The sequence below is a fragment of the Cinclus cinclus genome, chromosome 1, assembly GCF_963662255.1.
Source record: "Cinclus cinclus chromosome 1, bCinCin1.1, whole genome shotgun sequence".
In the NCBI taxonomy this organism is placed as follows: Eukaryota; Metazoa; Chordata; class Aves; order Passeriformes; family Cinclidae; genus Cinclus; species Cinclus cinclus.
In genome coordinates this window covers 33,871,833-33,893,273 of record NC_085046.1, presented here as the reverse complement: position 1 = coordinate 33,893,273, position 21,441 = coordinate 33,871,833, and the positions used below count along the sequence as shown (strand labels likewise).

The 21,441-nt window shown below is 39.4% G+C and overlaps 1 protein-coding gene across 1 annotated transcript in view; it reads right to left on the bottom strand.

Annotated features, from left to right (window-relative positions):
* Nucleotides 1-21,441, bottom strand: part of CREB5 (cAMP responsive element binding protein 5) — a 212,862-nt gene that overhangs the window by 160,748 nt on the left and 30,673 nt on the right. The window contains exon 5 of the mRNA XM_062508535.1: nucleotides 7,456-7,628. Coding sequence (XP_062364519.1) covers nucleotides 7,456-7,628 — 173 coding nt within the window. The remainder of the gene's footprint in view (nucleotides 1-7,455; nucleotides 7,629-21,441) is intronic.

Genomic DNA, 21,441 nt, shown 5'->3' with positions numbered 1-21,441 from the left:
CTTCTAAATCAAGCATAATTTCACTTTTGTAAAGAACTAATTTGGGTGATGTTGTCATCTTAGATTTACCTATGCTTTTGATTCAAATTGTTGGTGTTTTGCAATTTTTTTTTGTTGTTTTGGTTTGGTTTTTTGTTTTTGTTGTTTTTCTTTTTCAAATGCATATTTGGCCTGTTCATAAGTATAAATAGAACCAAATATATGCCTTAAATGGAACTATACTGTACTATTGATTTTGAAAACTCAACTCATCAATTAATAAGGAAGCCTACTTTTACAGGTGGTAAAATAGGATCCATACACTTTACACAATGTCTGTAATTCCTGTGTTTTCCCTCAGGCCCTTTCCTCTGAACTATTGTAATTGGTTTGCAGCCAGGTACCAACTTAAAAAAAAAAGAAAAAGAAAAAGAAAAGAAAAAACCAACCCAAAGCGTTAACACTTTATTAACTTATGTTTTATATTCCTCTGAAAGTGTTCAAAAAAGACACTGGCAAGATAAACCATGTAAAATCAAGGCATTTTCTCTTAAGGATATCAGTGCCAGTTCCTTTGCTGAAACAGATACAAACATAACTTCTTAGTGGGCAACTAATCTTTTATCCGAATTCTTTGCACATAAAGGTTTTCATTTCTTATTCATTATAGCCATTGTGCCACCCCCAGCAAACCTTTAAGCCCTTCTCTGAACTGACATGGTGCAAGGCAGCATCCCAAAGCTCGCTACTTCTCTGGAACCTGCGAATCAGTCTCTTAAATGAAAAGAAATTTTTAAAAAAGCCTTACACTAAACAAAGTCTGTATTGTTTGAGTTAGTGTTTTACTACAGCTTAGTTACCTGTCAAACAGGCTGACACTTGGATAAAACACATACTGGAATCATGCATCATGGCATGTTAAGCACGAACCTGTGATGAAGAGCAGAGCTATGTGATTCGGCTGTGCAGAGCCCTAATGATCTTTTTCTGGTCTAGGGAAAGCTTGATCTGTTATATCAAACCCATTACAATTCTGAGATCCTCTTCTGCCCAAAAATGATTTTACATCTGTTTTAGTTCAAAGAGTCATATAAATCAGAAGCTCTGCCCATAAATTTTGATGACACCTTTAAAGAAGATTTATACAGTGTGTATTATATATACGGGAGGCATGTAAGAGATACCAACTACTAAAATTAAGGAATCAATGCTACAGTCTCCAAATTATATATATCATATTTATGTCCTATTTTTGACTTTCTCTGATGCGAGAGCCAATCAATGCATATGAAAGCTCAGTATTTCTATTCAGACAAAATTATGGGTGCAGTACACTATTCCAATCTTGTTTTGCCACAGTTCTTGGGTGGGACAAGCTTTTCAGGACAAAAGCATCATGATCTCTTTCTTAGAAAACACTTGCATGAGGACTGGCTTGAGCATGGTTTCACTCCCTATCTCAAACAACGATCAGGAGAGGGAGAGGGCTGGTTTCTTCTCGTAACATGAGAACAATCCTAGCAAGAGTCAGTGGTCACACAAGTCACACAATATCCCTTACGTTTTTTGGTTTTGGTGTTCTTGTCTTGCTGTGAGAAAGCAACATTTCTAACAAACTTAGGACTTCTTTCAAATAGAAAGTGTGAAATGTAAAACCCTTCATTACTAAATTTAACCAACACGTGTAACAAGTGTGTAACTTTCAGGATAACAGTTGACTTCAAGTCAGGTAAGAAACACACTAAACTCACTTCATTTCAGGTTGAAAGGCTATTTTTTACCTGGCTAATTATCCTCCTTTCAGTCCCTCAAAGTCACATTGATACATGTCAGTACTTTGCAGCCTTTTCCTAGACCTTACAGCAAGGAAGAGTTTTTGGGAAAGCAGAGGAGAGCATATTCTTGAGGACAGAAGAGAGATGTTGTGATCAACCACCAGTTTGTGCTGTCCTGACGCACAGACTGGCGCTGTTTGCTTTTGTTCCTCCTGACTCAGCAGTATGGGGAAAAATTGAGTCAGCAACTCCTGAACATGCAATACAAACAACAAGAGAGGAGGCTGGAAAGCAGACAGAGCTTCTAAATATCACAGACAGAGCAGCATGATTCGGCCTGCAGGTCAGTGTGTGGACCTGGGCAGCAGCTTGCTAAAAGGGATGAACAGCTTAAGAGGGTCCAGCTCATTTTCTCCCTCATCACCCTCTCTATGAAGCTACGCTATGAGACAACTTCTTTCTGGAAATGGCTCACTTGTAATAATTTCCTAAGTAATTCACCTGAGCTTTCCAGAGACTTGCGGCTGCTGCTCACATGTGGCTTGATGGGATTCCATGTCACAGTTGGCCAAGGTCAGCATGGTAGAAGGGACTACAGAAAACACGTCCCAGCATAAACAGAGGAAAAAGAAGCTGGACCATTAAACAGGAATTAAAGCCCAACTTTTAGTACAAACACAGAAAAAAAAAGAAAAAAATTTGGACAGAATGACACTTTCAGATGCTCTCTCTTCCCACCTCTCCCTTTTCCTCCCCTTCCAGTGATCTCACCGATGTTATTACATGCTGCACAATCAAGGCTATGAAATGGACTTGGTCAAGTGACTGAGTGGTCATTTGATGCTTCATCTCTCACTGCACATTTCTTCTCATCTCACAACATACTCTGGGGTACTTCACTTTAAATACAGAAGTTGGAACAGAGGCTTTTATCACAGATTTCCTGGAAAGGAAACTAGTCTTTAATAAAAGCACATCATTCCATGGCCTATTTGATGCCACACACTCCACCAACTTGCTAAAAGCTTAAAGAGAGACTTTCTCTTGGATGTACAAAGACCCTTCTCAGTCATTTGCCTATTCCAAGTGCCTTCCAGAACTAGCTGCATTATGGAAGGGTTTCTGCCTGTGAATTTCTCTTACAGGAGTCTTTTCTGTTTGCTTAAGCTATAAAGGATGATAGCAGGATACTCTGAGATCTCAACCAGCAGTTGCAGTCTCAGATAGTTTTGCTATGGTGAAACTCCTGTGCTTGCCACAGAGGCAGTCTGTCCTTCTGCCATGTGAGACCCTCCAATTAAGACTGAGAAGTTGCTGGTTCGTTTTTATTATTTTCTAAATGGCCAAGGCCACCAAAACTCTGTTAGTCCCACTACATGCACAGAGTAGTCCATTTTTCTTACTACTCTGTTTCCATTTCTAGCCAAGAGTAGAGAAACCTTCAAACCCATGATCCCAAAAATGGTGATAAACTGGAACCAGAGACACACATGTGGCATCATGAGAGGAAAGAAACAGTAAGGCAATGCATAGGTGTTAAAATGAATGCTTCATGTGTGGACTGAAAGGCTGCTCTCCCACTGGTAACATGATTTTTCAGAACATCAAGGCACCAGAGGCATCTCCCAAACCCCTTTTGTTGCTTTCTCCTACCTGCTTGCATTTCATCAAATGTGGTTGCAATTTTTCTCTTTTTGATGCTGTGCCAGAAGACCATCTTATCTCGATTTAAATGCTCTACAGCACTTTAAAAACAGATAATCTACATCACATGGTTAGTTTTCCATGTCTACTTTGGAGTCTGAGCTCACTGGAACTGGACTAACTCTCACTTTCCATTTATGACAATGTTAACAACTTGCTGCATCTGTGACAATCCTCCATCCTCCCATGTTCTTTACCAGCTACAGAGCTGTACGAGAGAGCTTCAAGCTGGAATAATTGCTAGTTATGTCCACCACTAGCTTAAAAAACTACCTTGAAAACAAGTTACCTTCTCTGTGAATGCTATTAGGTGCTACCTACAGTGTTTGAGAGTCTGAAAAAATACATCTTTCCTTGCAAAAGATGTGTCCAGACAGAGTAAGCACCATGCTGCGTTGTCACAAATTTGTCTGCCCAGAATTCTCTCACACACTACTGTATATTCAGTCACAGAAAAAAAATTGAGTTATTTTAAAAATAAGACAAGCACTGCTATTGTACAGCCTAGTTCAGAGTCCCATATCTTGAGCTGATTCAGCTTATCTGCTTTTCTATACCTTTGACAAATGCATGTCTTATATCATTTTTTCTTGCCTTCCTCCGTATGCCATACTGCTTTTCCTCCATGTATCTTATCTAGAAATGATGTGCTATTAATCAGCCAAAGACACCCTTCACTGCTAAGTGTTCCTCAACTGATTTTTCATCAGCACAAGTAGTTACTAGTTCCAGCATTCCTCCCACATGCTGAAGGCTTGGTGGGGAGGGAGGAGGGATGGCAAGGAGGTTAGAGACTGCCTCACCACATAAATACTATCTGGGACCTTTAAACCAACCTGCCAGCTTGCTGCAATGCTAATGTTGCTGTTTGTTCTCAACAAAAGGAACATGGTGGGAGGAAAGTGGGGCTGCACCCTGTCTTATTTTTTAAGTTAATAACCTTCATGTTCTTCCTTTTATCTGATTAATCTGGCTGGGTGCCTGTTCAGTAGTTGCTGAACCTTAATACCTGAAACAATGTGTGGATATGCACTCTGCCAGTAAGGCTTGCCTAATAATGCACATTCTGTCATGTTTTCCCATGCCTTGTGTCAATATCTCATTTTATGTGCAAGCCCCCAGAGCAGGGGATAGGAAAAAAAGAGAGGCATGGATGGAAAGAGAGGGAGAGAGGGAGAAGGTTAAAGGGGGAAGGAGAAGAAAGAGAAGGAGAAACGAAGTAGGGAAAAATTACATCTCTTGGGAATGTCAGCTGCTACAAACTCACCCACTCCTCACCATGGAATGAGCTGTGTGCGGGCACAGGTGGGTCCCATTCTCTGTTACTAGAGTACAGCCTACAAACAGGGGCTAAATGAAGACTTTCATTGCTGTTCCCTGTTTTCATTGGAGCAAGGCCATCATAAACATTTGCAGGTGGCTTGGCCATAGTCTGACACTAAAATATTTGTGGTTGTGATAAAATCAGAATATTGCTACAAGATGGTTCCATATAACCTTCAGGGCTTGATCCTGCTCTTACAGAGCTCAGTGAGAGTTTTACCCAGTTTCTCTCTGCTGGCTTTATTGTTCATTAAAAGGCATTTTCCCTGGCACAATTCTTCATGGTAAAGACTCATCAACCCTTTGGGGCAGATTCATATGATTTTTTAAAAAGGGAAACTCAACCAAAACCCACTGATTTGAGCACCTCAGAATTTGGGCTAGTTAAACAGCTAAACAATCTCAATTTTGCAAGGTTAAATCAAAATGACCAAACTTTTAAGAACTCAAATATTTTCTGAGTTCATCTGGATTGTTTTTTTCACTTGTTCAATACCAAAACCATTGTCCAGTCTGTATTCCTCATGAATGAGTGGTGGATATTTTCTTAGGACATTTAGAAGGATAAGATGACGATAAATGGAAATTACAAGATACGTTCTTTGAATAAGTAAAACAGACACCACAGGGAAAAGGACAGAAGGAAAGGAAGACAAATAAGGATGCTCAACACTTTGGCAAGTAGAGGAAGTTGAAAATACAGCAATTATCTCCTAGGACACACCATGAACAAAAAACAAAACCCCCTAGGAAGAAGGAAGAATAGGGAACAGAGTATGCTGGAGGTCACACCATAAGTCTCATTCACACACCAACTTACACAGAGACTAAAATGCTGACAATTGCCTCTCAGTAAAGCAGCTTTAGACTCAGACTTAGGAAACATTTGTGTGATTCAGTCACAGGGAAGAATTAAGATATGTCATGACAAAGTTTCCCAAATGAGACACACCACTGACTAGGAAAAGGCCTTTTTATCCTCAACCCTCCAATTCTGGAGATTCTAATCACCATGGCCCTGAACCAACACAAACTTAAAACCTGACTGACAGGGTCTTGCAAAACTACATGCAGTTTTTTTCTCATTATATAGAAACAATTGTTTGGAAGCCAAGTACATAAAACACCTCACCACTGAGTATTAAAAGTTGTTTGGGGGTTTTTATGCTTTTAATTAGGATCATAATTACCACTAGACCTATTAAGTCACAATTTGAACAGGAGTTTAATCGTCCTTAAAGCAAATAATGGCATTAGTTAATGTTTTTCTTTCTAAAACTGAAAAAGAAACAGTTTCTTCCTCCCTCTCTCCCAGCCCCCTGTCTTTGAACAGAATGGGACATATATAAGACAAAACTTTGCTGGATTCACAGGCAAACGATATTGCATGGGAAATCTCAGTGAACATTGTGTTTTGTCTAAATGTAGCATATACAAGGGGCACATCTATCAAATAGGTTTATCTGACCCATCCTACCAGATGTATATTTTAAGAACCAAATCCTGAAATAGTAGTAAAAAGGAAAATAGAGGAGCTTGGCCAGGAGCACAAAGCTAGAGCAGCAGATGGAATGTGTGTTCTGGGCATGGTTGGGTAACCCAGAGCTCGGTGTCATGAGCCATGCATGTGGACTACACTAAGAATATTGAAAGAAAACTCAGGAATAATTGGATTTTCATTTTTCAGTGCCAGGGTTTCACTTTTTGGTTTTACCTTGAAAAGACTGAATGTTGATCATCAATTACTTAGTTAACGACTGGGGACAGAGACTGCTTTTGCATTTGTAATTTGGTCGTATCACTTAATTGATGTGACCAAATTACAAATGACAGATAATGAATCTATACTGCTGCTTCTTTCTATTAGTTCACTAATACATCTTTTTATCCATACATTTTCATGTATAACCCCACCCCCAAACTCTCAGACCTGTGTGATATAAAACTACCCTCAAGCCATCGGGGCAGTTTCTGTACAATTAAAAACAAGTTATTGTGACTTAAGAGGATCTCATACTTGCTGGAAGTAACTAGGCATGCTAAACTTGGATGGTTTTGTTCACACAGTTCTCCTGACATTACCACTCAACTGGCATTCAATACAATAAGCATCCATACTGTCAATTTATGGTAATAAATATGGATCCATTGTCACAAATTGAGCAGCTGTTCACACTCTGCCAAACATTGTTTATGTTGATGGTCTTTCTGTCTTCCAGCATTCCTCGTTTAAACAGAGGACACAGGAAATAGCTCAACCCCATACAAAACCCAGAATTCCCATTGAAGGAAGTTAACGCATCAACTACACAAACACTTTGTCTTTCTTCCCAGAGCAGTTATAGAAAAAAACATGCACTATGATCTTATGAAGATTTTTTTAAAATCTGGATTCAGAAAGCAGGACTTTCCAGTAACTACAGCATTCTGTCCTTTCTGAACCAGGGTGCCATATCTGGAGTAACCTGTGGCCATTCCCCACAGTCTGTAACAGGTGCTGCAGGGGTCCTTGCTCATCCTGGCAGGGTCAAGTGCAAACCTCAAAAACCACTAGAACAACATCTGATCTTGCTTGCAGCTGGACCTTAAGAACCATGAGGACATGAGGATAACATCTGGTCCTATGGGCAGGAGCCAGAGAGACAGAGAAATGAGGAAGTGGGAATGGACTCACCCAATCTGCCGATTTGTGGAAGGTGCTTGTGTAATGACAGAGCTGGACTGTGGAGATGGCATGGCTTGTTGAATCACAACGCTGGTGTCGTGGTTTGGCATCCTTGTGTTTGTCAGCTGGTGGGATCCAGGTCCTGCCATTGCTCCTCCAACTGTGTTATGCATGGAGATATTCTGTGAAAAGAAGGGAAATGGGAGATGGTGGAAGAAAATGAAAATAAGTAAATAAATGTCTTATCTTGGTTTTCTGTTCTACAGGAATTCTATTAGAAATCTGGAAGTATCAACAACATGAAAAGTTACAGGCTCCTGGTAAATCCCAAGTTAACAGATCTTGTTATGACCAACAACAATAAAGAAATGAAAAACAAATACTTGCTTTCACAGGGCAATATAAATGGCAAAATACCTAGGCTGACTAATCGCTCTTCTGTGATTCTGTCTTGTGATTTATAATGGGGATATTTAGCACATATTTTTCCTAACTGAACATGATATGAGCACAGGACACCTTGATTTACTGCATGGGCTGTTTGCTGTGTACTTAGACTGACAATCAAATCAAGTTTTACAGTCCCAAGGTAACAAACAGCACATGCCACATCATGAAACAGCCATTTCTATTAGCCTCCATAGATTTTGTAGAGCAAAAATATCCCAGAGACTTAGCATAACACTGTATTTCACCACGTATAACCTCTGCTTCAGGTAACTCAGAGCTCTTAAAAAGTTGTTAAAAACAAAAAAGAGAAGTTCACAGATAACTCATATTACTGAACAAGCAACCAGTGAGAGACCAGGATACTGCTAAGGAAGGAATCATGGAATAAGACTTCTCTCTGTTATGCCTGTACACACAACACATGCTGCTGCTAAACCGCAGGGTTTGACTTGGCCTGCGTTTAAAAACAAACAAAACTCTCAAGCCAGAGATAAGCCACAATGTATACATATGAAAAATATGGCAACCTTGAGAGCATTATTTTTCCTATCAGGCATCAACGTGTGAATTGTTAGCAGCAAGATGAAAAGAAACTTTACAATGTCACCTCGTGCTAGGCTGAGGAAAACGGGGCCAGAAAACCCATTATACACACAATGCCACTAATACTCACAGAAAGCAGTTTCTTAACCACTGCAATACTTAGGATTAAAAAACAAAGTTCTATTTCATTCAAAATTCTGATTTATGAGTCAATTTGTCTAGGAAACACACACAACCACCACAAAATATTGATAGATAAAGCTGGTGAGAAAGGAAACTCAGGGCTCTGATCAAATGTGGAAAACAAAAGAGGCATAAAACACATTGAATTCCAGACATAAAGAAAGATTGTATTATGAGCCAAATAAAGAACAACCCCTCATGGTAAAAAAGAGCAAATTATTAGAGGACCCCAACTGAAGGCATTAGCTGTTATCCCCTTATCTCCCAATTTTATATATTTCATGTGATTTCCCAGAATAGTGTGGATAGAAGGTTCTCTGTTTCTTTTACAGGAGTTGTTCCAGTCTTCATTAGCACATAAAGAGGCAGAGGTGCTGCCTACAGTTGAATGGTTACACCACCTCACTTGGAATGAAGAGAACCCAGCTTTGAGTTCCTCTTCCAGTAAGTAATTTACACATTATGAATCAGGTCTAGAAGCTCCTTATTCATTTAAGTATTCGTTTAAGGAGCATGAATTGCAAGAGGAAGTCAGATCAAGGACTTTAACTGTAATATTTCATAGCACAGTAGTATGTCATGACCATCAGACAATAACCTTAGATATATGAAACTTCTCCAAAAGAAATTTTCCCTCATCTACCACATTCCTATTAAAATGTCACTTCTTCCACAGATTGCTGGTTTCTGATGGAAAGCCTGTTCGGTTTAAAAATATGCAGCCAAATCTAGCTCAGGATTCAAACCTGCTTTTTTGATCATGGTCGGATTTTGCAAAACCAGATCCAATATCTATCCTTGTACAGTCAATGTTTTAACGCTATCACTTCCTAAAATGATCTCTAGAGGAAACATGTATGGTGCCATGAGTCGGCAAGGCCTGGGAATAGACAGGATGGAAATCCATCACAAGCCTTAGACAAGTAGTACCCTGTCACTTGCCCAGAGTTTAACTGGACTTTGTTGTACTATTCAATATCATATTCCTGTGCTCCTGAATTAAGTATTTCCTTTCTCTTTTCCTTCTCTTTCCATTTTCTCCTATAATTACAGAGCTCTCTAAGGTACAAACAGATGAATTATGATGGATATGGTAAATTTTGTTTGCCCATAAGACATAGTAGTTGTTATCCTACATGCATAAACTTTCAACACTGTTTCAAAATTTTAACAATTTCCAATGAGCTACATATTTTCAAAAAATAGATTGAGTACCTGGATGCATGGGAAGTAAAAGCAGAGTGAATGTCTGTCAATGCTTTCAGAATCCGTTCTTCTCAGTAATGTAAGCACTGCTGTTGGGCAAGCATATACCGCGCTGCCAAGTTAAATCCTAAGGTTTCCCAACAAAATGTCAAACTCAGAATGACTCTGGCATTTATAAGAAAAGGATTTGGCAATCTCAGAATAATTTACCTCAGTGAGATGCTTGTGAACCTGCAGAGAAGTCCAAGCAAGTTCATACTTTAAGGACAGTAAGTATGCTTTGGGAGGTGGCAGGAAGGCAATGCACAGTAGATCTGACACCAAGCCTATCTGATCTCGCTGCATGCATCATGATCTGCAGAATAACTCTGTATCACCAGCACAGCAAGACTAGGCTCATTGCATGAGTGATGCAGCCAATCTTCAGAGCTCCCAAAATGGTTTCGCTGTGTTGAGCTCTTCATCTGGTTCTGAATGGATCTGAATAGGATATTAACAAGCTCTTTGCGGAATTGGCTTTAGGCCCTTATAGAAAGAGGAAAAATTCAGCAACATTGGCTGAAACTGAGACCTCTACTCTATATATTGGATTGTTGCTTGTTTAGGTTGCTTCCAGCTCTACTTTTAAGGAATTCTTCATGCTCTTCTACCAGGCATCCATGAATAACATCTCCTTTGACTCCCCTTATTATTATCCTCCAGCTCTTAAGCTGACGATAAAGATTATTTGATGCTAGGTGTGGAGCTCCCAGCATTCCAACTCAGAGAAGTCTACAGGAGCAATGACACAGACTGAGCTCTCCCTCTACTTTCAATATTCTCAAGACCCATCCATACTCTGAGAGTATGACACCCACACACACCCAGAGCTTTCTCAGGTATCTTTTCTACTGTGCTTAAGCATTAGAAGAGAGCTTATCATTATTATCTATTTTATTAAACTGAATCTATGTGTTCACACAGGGAACATGTCCTGACACACGTCAGGAGCTGCAGAGACACAAAAGACATGCTCTTAAGATTAGTTTTGTCTGTCTTAATTAAGATCCAATATACAAAGAGGAAATTATGTCCTTTAGGATTAAGTTTCAACCCCACTGAAGTTTCTGGTCACTCCCACCGGAGAGCTTTTATGGAAATGCTCCCCTCACCCATGTGCTCATGCAATAATCTCCATCATATTTAACATTCAAACAAATAAACCAAAAAGCAACATACCATATCCACAAACCGCTTTTAAATCAACATACTCATCCTCAACTTTTCCAGCTGCAAGAGGAAAGCACACAGACCATCATCATACTAACTTATCCCCAGTTACACTTCATGGCCCATTTTAGCTTCAGACTTTGAAGAAAACATCTGAGCATTTTTCTCCCACGTGCAACCATTTAAGTTTGGATAGACAACACACTTCTTTTTTCTAAAGGCTAAAAACTTCTTGAAGTCATGCTTCCATGTTCTGGTGGAGAGGATTACACATCACTCCACAAGAACACACACCCTGTTGGCAAGCGCAGCAGAGAAGTGACGGCTACGCAGATACAGGCAAAGTACACCCAGGCAGTCACCAATTCCCCTAAACCCTGGTTGTTCCAGAGAAACACCCACCCATTTCACACAGCACCACCTCAAGTCAACCACCATCTACTGAACTCAGAGGATGAACACAACTGACCCATCCTTTACGACCTACTGAAATATTCTGAGTTACAGAGTTTGTTTGTGGTTTTAAACTATAAGATCTAGTTTCTGAACCAAAGCCTGCTTTTGTTTTCCTCCTATTATTTTTTAACGGTGAGGCTTACCAAACATTGCAAACACCAGTTTTATATAAACTGCAGACTATTCAGGATTGTTCTATGTAAGCTTTTAGATCAATAGAGCTGGAACCTACAACCAATTGTACATAAAGGTATTTTGCAGACTATTATATAAATTCTCAAGTCATAAGGTATTTTCCATTAAAAACTGAAATAAAAATGCACTTAATTTAAACACAAACAAAACCACTTTTTGTACATTTTTATGCAAAATATCAAGTATCTATATTTTGCTGCACAGCAACTTAAAATATTTTCACATAGTTCAAGAAAAAGGCATCGACTTAAAAAAAAATATAGAGAGAAATCAAATATACAACAGCACTTTAGAATTTATTCAGTCTGTCCTCTCAATGAATATATTTTAAAGAGGACAAATATTCTAAGACAATACACATTTAAATGGCAGCTTCATGTGCACTTTTAAGAAGTGTACAGTCTTATCTTGCCTGATTACTGAAATCCTAACTTCACAATATATAAAAGACACATGAGTGGAAGCTTCCAGTGACACACTCACTCACTGCACATACTGCTTATACAACCAAAGAACCCACCAGCTTAAAAACCTGGAAGATATTGTTGTAAAGAAAATTATACATTCAATGTGGCAAATAATGGCAGGCCTCAAAATTATTTTAATGATATATAATCTCCATCAAAATTACTGATCCTCTATGAATTATCTCCTGACAGAAGAAAAGGACAATCTCAAAACAAAAGTTAGCAAGTCTCCCCAAAAGCAGCATCAATTCATATATTTTCTCATTATTCAGATCAATGCGGGAGGAAAACACCCTCACACCAGCCCATCACAACTGTTTCATCTGTAACTGGCATGCAAAATCTAAACTCCTATAAACACAGAACTAAGCTTGCTGCCCACTCAAGGCCAGTAAACACAGATGAGGAGCTAGGGAAGAAACCAGAGATTAAAAAATCAATTATGTTACTAATGCAATTGAAGGTTTATAGGAAAAAGAAAGCCTTCTATCAAGATTAAAATTTTAAAAAGAAAAGGAAAAAGTTCCATTATACAAGAGATGGGTAAGTGTAAATTTGGTGGAGACTGAAATACAATACCTTTTCCTCTATGTTTTTAAACTGTAACATCTGTAGATCTTTGAATGAGGAAAAGCACTAAAGCAGAAAAACAAAGGACCCAGAAAGAAACTGCTGGGAAATGCCATGTAGTAGCATTAAGCATAAGGACAAAGCACTATGAAGATCTTATTGCAGACCGCTAAAATCCATTTAACTCCCCTACTTAGCAAAAGGTATGAAGTCACTGAGTGAGGCTGACACATAAAAATACAGAACTCATGCCAAAGGATCTATTCCTCAAAACATTTCAAAGAAAGGCAAATGCTCACTTAACAGCTACCTGATAAAAATGGCACATTACAAGAAACAGCAGGCATGATATATCCCAGAATGGGAAAAGATTCTTCCCTGCCCCCAAGACCCCCATCCAAAATCTGCCCCTAAACTGGACCCAGCCTGCTACCCACACCACACTGGAGACTGAAAGGCCAGGAGAAGTATGGGTATATCTGACTTCTTGAACCCCAGGCACGGCTGCTCAGTCAAATGTTATCATCCTGATCTCCAAAGGGGTAAAAATGTAAAGAAAAATTAAACTCCTTACTCAAGAATGACAAGTAATGATAGGCAGATGGGGAAAGAAGGGAAACATTGCTCACACTGAAATCATAAAGCTTTGAATCTGTACTTATCAGTCTCAGCCACTGGTTTCCAATTTTTTGGATCACAGACCTCTGTCAACCCTCTGAATTTCACACAGAGCACTCTGTGCTCTTATCATAAATTGTGTAATTAAGGCAAGATGGTTCCACAGACCAGATGCAGATGACTTACCACAGCTTTGCGACCACCAGCAGTTCACAGACCAGAGTTAGCTGCCACCCAAATATGGCTCTGGAGCACCGTGACTAGAATTTATTGACAAAAAAAGATAACATTTCTAAAGGTATCTCTGAACTTCAGTAACCCTTGTCCTTTTTTTTAAAATGTCTTCAGTTTTTGGAGCCTTAGACAATTACTGTTAATTAATAGATCAGACTTGCATATTGGGGCTGGCAGGAGCTTTGCAAAATTTTATCCTAAATATCTGTGTTGGAACATGCAGGGAAACTTCCTTGTTGTTTTAAGTTAGGATGGATTATGCTTAAACATAGACATGTTGGCTGTTCCTCAAGAGGTACAAAACAAAAGAATTTTTTTAAAAAAAATCATAAATAATCTTTTTGTCCTGTTTTTTTTGAATGGCTTTTTGTGTTTTCAGAAAGACTTTCTGAGACAGACCAAGTGGTGCAAACCTCATCTGCTAATCTCCAGCAAACTACGTGGCACTGCTAAGCGGCGTGGCACAGGACACAGGACAGACACATGAAGTGCTAAGCCAGCTATAAGCCATCTCAAGGCTCTAGCAGTCACCACTGCAACTCAAAGTCCAAAGGGCCCATTTAAGCGCTACTAATCCTCTTAAGGCCGCTGCCTGAAGGGTGACAGCCCTGCTAAAAATCTCTGTAATGCTGCTCGTGCTGCAGGCCAACCTCTGGCTGAGCCTCGGCCCCTCGTGCACCCAGGGAGCACCATCACCTCCTCCGCTCCCTTACGCGCGCCTTCCCGGGAAAATGCCCAGGAACTTCTTCCATGGGCAAGAGAAGCCTCCCTGACTGTCCTCCACTTTGCCTCCTGGTTTAAGCAAATGCTCTGGCTCTTCTGGTACTATGAACAAAATGCAGGATGCTTAGAATTTTTGGTCTTTTATCTTAATTTTTTTTTGGCATGATCTAATTACAGTCATTCAGTGGTGCCCTCTAATTATCAGTAGAAATGAATACTGAAAGATGACCCTTGTCTTCCACAATTCCCTCCCCTCTTCCCCCATTACCCTTCTCGTGCCCTTTACAGCATGTCTGTCCAGACTACTCTTGTAACACATGAAGCCTTCTTTACATTCACAGTAAGTAATATATGGTGTATACCAGAGGTACCCATGATAAACCATTTACTAAAGCAGAGGAAAAAAAAGTGATGTAAAGGAACATATTTTAAAGGAGAAGGAAAGTTTGGAAGATTGGTCTCACCAGAGTTTGAAAGGAAATAGCTTCTTTATGGGAAAAGATGACATCAGATCGCATGGTTATGTCTTGAAGTTTCCTACAGATATTTCCCATTTTTCCTCAGGGTTGCTTGTTTCACACACAATTACTTGTCCAAGATAGCCACTAAGGCAATATAGCACAATGAGCTTCTTCTGTTCAACTAAACATCAGTAACACTGATGGTGCAAAGCCCAGTTTGGGCCACTCAGGCTGTTTTCCACTGCTAACAACATATTAACTCCTGCTAATTGGGAGGCTAAAAATAGGGGGAGCACAACTGGCATTCTGGCTCTACCAAGTTCTCTCATTCTCTATTCAAAACCCATAAACTGACTATTTCGTTTCTTCTAAGTTGCCTATTGTGACATTTATAAACAGGAACCTGGCAGCATGTCAATGGTGCAAACTGATTTCCTTTTCTAAATACAATTTAAAAAAGCAAATAAACAAGGTTATGCCCGCTAATGAAACATTATATGCCATGCTGGAGCTAGTTTTTCTCAAATGTATTCTCTAGAGCAGATGCAACACCAATAAACACAAAACAACAAACCCTTTTATAAAAAGCATGTTTATAAGAAAATGCATTCTCTATAGAACTTTGTCTAAGGCAAAACTGGCTTATATCTGTAATGTTATCTCAGGGACAGAATTATGGTCCCATTAGATTGCTGTAAACAAGGAAGCTTGCCATGTTTTTCAACTGGAGAAGGGCTGGTAAGAAACATGAAAAGAAGAAAAGAAATTTGCCAGAAAACTTACTAGGTGTAATTCCTGAAGGCCTTAGTTGAAATCAAGGCCTTATTGTGCTAAAACCTGTATAGACACATTGATGGGCAACACTTGCCCACAAGCTTCAGAGTCCAAAGACAAAACAAGGAAAGAGGAAAGAAAAAAAAAGAAAGTGATTTGTTCAGCCAAATATCAAGACTCAGTGCAAGGGCTCTTTTCACCCAGTCCAGGGCCTTGTCCTTTACTTTGCACTGTTTCCTTGTAGCTAGTACTTATCTATTAATTGAAAAGACAAGAAAAGTTTAAATAAATGCATAAAAATTCAAAGAAACAGAATTATAAGCTCTGCTTGAGCTTTTTCCAGCACTATCATTTAATTTCTGTAAACCAGACAGAGTGCACTTACTAAGGGGTAGTCAAAGAACCTTCTCAAAGTAGGTGCATGTCAACTTTTGCAGGACAAGCAATTAGACATCCAAAAGCAGCTGCCAGATCTGGAGGCCAGTCAGAGGGTTTCAAACCTGGCTTTCCTTTCTTTTTTGCAGGGAGTTTTGTTTTTATCCATCGTGAAACAGAAAGCTGGGAGGGGGAGGGCGGCACTCCTCCAGGAATTGCTTTAGACAAGCCTTTGATAGTGCTAACTGAAGGCACTAGGCTTTTCAACATTATGCAAACCATTTATAATCTGTTAATAGCAAATTCACAGAGACAGCACTTTGGCATCTAAATTTGTCGTATTTTATTTAAAGCTTCTTTGAAATTCTCATCATTGATTTCACTGACATAAGTTATTGGCATCATGCGTGAGTTACAGCCCTGGCTGTTGACTGCACTCAATGACCACAACATTTTTTAGACAGAGCAGTTGGTAAAGAGGGCAAGGATGGTACCAACAAAACAGCCACCAATTTTCCATTCAGGCAGTTTCAAGCAGAAAACCAGCAGGCTTAACTTTTCTGCTAAGAAGTCAAGTGGAAATGCTGCTACCCTGGTAATAAAATGCATCTCCTAAATATTCTGTTACCCCCAACCCACTGTGCCAGCTGTGTTGGGCCAGGCAGGCTAGTACTGCATAGGGACTCAAACAAAAGGCTGGGACAGGTCCAGGAGTGAAGGCTAATGGTGGTCTCAAAAAGACCCAGACAAACCATTTGTAACATAACGAGAGATCATAGGTTTAACCAGTGAAGTGGGTTTTCAAGTGAGCTGGTAGAAAAATCATAAAAGGAACACCCAGACATCAAGTCAGGATCAAGTAAATTCACCAGGCCTCCTGGGAAATAATCACAAAGGCAATCATGCAGTTTTGCAGGATCCACAATCACTTCAATCGATTTTAGGTTGATGCTTTGGGAGAGGATATCTTTAGTTTAGGTCTTGAAATGAAAGAACTTAACTAAAATTAGGTACATAATTTGGAAGCATTCAGACAAAAATTAATAATCTTCGTAGCCATAAGTGTTAAAAGATTTATGGTTTAGAATAGCAAACAGAGTGTCTACACTGAAGACAAAATAGTTAAATATAATTCTAGCTAAAGAAAGTTCACTTCTACTGAGTACAACAAGGGCTACAGACGAGCAGAGATTACAAGTGTTCTCTGAGTCCTCAAAGCTGGTAAGCAGTCTGGTTAAGGAGAAGCAGCCCTAGTCCACACCTGCCTTGGTTTCAGCAAGTGATAGGCAGGAAAAAAATAAATAAAAAATAAAAAATAAAGTAAGACTGGGAGAATAAGCATGCTTGGAAGAAAGATAAACCAATAGTGGTCCTTCTGCAAGAAACAGAGTTGACCATCCACTGATGAAGGCCTGTGACTTGGTCTTAAACACAGATGGAGACCTCTGGAAGAAGAGCTATTTTTAATGGGAAGAAGAACAAGCAAGCAAGCTGGTATGGAGCTTGGACACACAGGGACAGCAGAAAAGATCAGAAATATAACTCCTTGGACAGAACAACCATGCTCTGCAGGTCAGGTAGTCTGGGAACTGCACAGCCATCCTTTTCCTCACTGCTACAGATTTCCTGCATGATTTTGGTCAAAGTGCTTCACATTATTCTGCCTTACATGTAAAACAGGACAAAGACCTTCAACAGCTACACAGTGCTTGGAAGTGATGAGAAGGGAACAGCTTTTAGAGAAAACACAGTATACCTAGGAAGGCAATGTAACACAGAAGTGACAGAGCAGAAGAGGGTTTTTTGTAAGAGAATTCCACAGGACTTTAGAGGAGCATGCATTTCAAACTCACAAAAATGACAAGAAATCATAATTAAGTTACTATAACCAATATAGAAAATAGTTACATGATGAATACCCTTAGAAGAATTGTGAGATGAACAGTTATTTGGTAGTTGTAAGCATGAGAGCTGGGCATGTAAATCAGGAAAACAGAATAACGACTGCATACTCAAGTCCAGAAAGTCAGACAGCATTGCAGGATCTATTCTTCAGAAAAGGAGAGCTCGTTGTCTGCAGAAAACTGTATCAAATTAAAGGATTCCTGGCTGTGCATCCAAGTATGGGCACTAAAAATCGTAAGCCATTTCAGAAGATTCAGGCTAAAAATCCTCCTGAGGTTATATGGCAGTGGTGGAGGTGATGAAGGTGGTGAATTCTCAGTTGTAAAAGCAGGATATGTTTGGCTTGGCTTCTTTACTGACTGGAGGAAATGGAGAGAAAAACAAAGAAGCTGCACTGTATTTGATAATGCTACCAGATAATCATCCAGATGTACATACTTCCAATCACACTAATTAAATGTGTTGTGGAGCCATCCTGGGGAAATTACATACCATTCCTTTAGAGCACCACATGCTTCTGAAATGTCTTAGTGAAATTGTCACTGCATCTGAGGAGCCACAGTGCTCTTTTTCTTAAGTAAAAAATTATTGGTCCTCCTGTATAATTGGTCCTCCTTGTGTGACCAGCCAGAGAGATAACTTCATTCAAGGAGGCAAAACATATTTCAGGCAGGAGCTTCAGCTAAACTATGAATGAAACAGGGCAGGCAGGCATCCTTGGGCAACAACTTCACTGCACTTGGAGAACTGTTAATTCTGAGTGCTCTCCTCCACACAGCAGCTTTTGCCCAGAAAGTGGCTGTCAGTGGGATGTCTACAACCTAAGTAATGTGATACCTGGAAGTAGAAAAACAGAGAATAGGGTCAGGAGTACCAGCCTGGCACAAGTAGCACAAGGATCTTGTTCTCAAGAGCAGCTAGTTCCTGGATATCAGCATTAAAGAAAATATTACCCTTCAAGAAATATTACCCTTCAATCTTGAACACTGCTCATTTTAAACCAACCTAACTTAACAGTTTTAATACACAAGACTCGAAAAGTAGCTACTCTGGGGTTCAGGAAATGCTACCTGTATTTTTTTTCATCACCAGAGGACAACAGAATGGACTGTGCTCTGGCAATCCATCGGATCCCACTGTCTAAGCAAAAGCAAAGAGGTTTTCCAGTAAGATAGTGCTCAGAAGGCAATTCTTTGTATGTTTTAGCCTTTTTGTCAGTTGTCTAGGAAAATTACAGTGGCGATTCCCTGACACAGACAGTATTAAATATCACAATCTTCACCACTCCTGTTGATTATGTAAGAAAAGGCAATGTGACCTCTGTACAATATTCTAAAAGCCATTTCCCAACATTTCATAACTGAATGCTTGAATTCAATTCAAATGCTTGCTACAAATTTTCATTTTTGAGAACAAAGGCTGAAAACCCAGAGCTATTTGTGACTCAGTGGAAGGTCTCCTTCAAAACACATCACCTCACATTTCTCAGCTACAACTGTGAAAAGGTTTGCAAAGCTGAATCCAGTGAGTCTGGATTGCTAGAGCTGGTTCAGAATTTTTCTCAGAGTTTTCATTTTCAAAGAACGAAACAAGAAAGTTTTTCTGGGTTTACTAACAGTGTCCCATGTAATAAGAGCAGAAATTTTAATACTCTCAACAAGATTTATTAGGTATTGGCAGAGATGCATATGGAAGTTTAGCATCCAGAGAAAAGCTATTCAACAGAGAGAAAAAAGTAAACACAATGAGGTTCAAAGCAAAAACAAAAAGAATGAAGATTTGTGTGATAGTAGAGAATATACTTTGTTGTTCTATTAGATTTTTTGCTTTAAGGCAGAAATATGATAGTGCGAATTTTAATAAGATATGGTAAAGTCTGTGATGTAGGGAGTCCAAAATGATTATTCTTCCTTCAAAAAGGACCCTACAATACTTGGTCTGTCTCTTCTTACAGTAAACATTGCTAATGCTCCTGGAGAGGGGCTGACCTTGCCAGCCAATTACATTATGCTAATTTGTCTGTTACTATAACTCCTACAGAGGCATTCACAGCTCAAAAAAGGACAGAGATTTATATTGTCTCTTCCAAGCTGCAGACTGTAGACGTTAATCTCTCTCCCTCCCTCCACTTACAGCTTCACATGGCAATACCTACATGCAGTGTCACTGCACATAGAAAGAGACAGTTATTGCCAGCTTTATTCAACTTAGAAGACAAGCTGTGGTCCAACTTTGCCCTTTTAATAAGTGTCACTCTATCTCAGAAAGCATATGCTTGGTAACAGCTGTTTTCCTATGAAAACATATGGCTTCTCATATGCTTTTGAAAGCACCACAGGAATGTATTTGCTTGCTAGATGCTAGTGTCGTGTCTCTACATCCAGCAACAAAATCACTGAAAGGAACTGAATGCTTTTTATGTTATACTCATGTATTGTAAAGATACCTGTTGTTTTAAAGCAGAAAAAAAAATATGATCCAGCTGAAAAGATTTAATGTAAAAATAAGGCTCATAATTTAGAAGTTATGTGGGCTGCAGTATTACTTGAAGATGGGATCCAAACACCCATCTTCTGCAGATATATAGCAAATAGCTTCATGCAAGCAGTTTATAGTCCATTTTCCTTCATGAAAGAAAAGCTGATGAGACCTGCTTTTTCCAACTGCTGGAAGGCTCAGAAGCTTCCCTAGCATCTTTCAGGTGAGATATGATAAACAGAGTATCAGAAACAATTGAGTTACAGAAGCTTATAACAAATTACTGTCCTTCAAGTAAATCACAGTATTGACCTTTACATGCTTCTTTCCCTCCCTTCAAATATTTAGGGCAAGCTATGAGTATCCACACAGCCAGTCACATGTCAGAGGAGGTAGAAATAAACTGATTTGTTGGGCTACTTTAAATCAGATGTGCTAGTCTAGGGTCAGGATCAACTGAACGCTAAATATTTGGGTAAATAAAGGTTCTGGCTGTGATTTTGAAACCTATTTCAACATCAGCTGACACAGAAACTGCCATAAATATGCAGAAAGTTTTCCAAGTGTTAGAAAGACAGGGAAGTTACAGATTGGCAGGAAAACAAGAAAAATGCAAGAGCATGGCTTATTACAAGGTCTTCCAGAAATTTCCCTTTGGCGCTGAAAATAATTCCACTGAAATATTTGTAGAAAAGAAAGAAAAAAGTTATATTCAAACTAGTTTATGCTGTAACACTAACATAATGAAGAAAACCATCCAATATTACTGCCAGACCTTCTGAACACACCAGTATCTAGGTGGTATTCCAGTACTTCTCATGTAACTTAAAAAATTTAACACCTGTCTCTTGATGGTGGTTAAACACAGGGTCACACCAAAAAAATCCCCCATCACACTGAAATGTTTATGGTTTATTACCTATTAACAGTGAGGGGGCACACATAACTCCACACAAATCTGTATCACTGAAATTTACAATTTCCAGCAGATCAGGTTGCAGTGCCGCCTGCAGTTAAAGCCCTGAGCCACAGAGTGGCTTTTAAGAAGGTGCTTAAGCACATGATGCAAAGAGGTCAGGAAAGCAAATGAAAGGCAAGAACTGGTGAAACTCCTGTGACAGCTTGAGGTATGGCCCTCAGGCATCTGG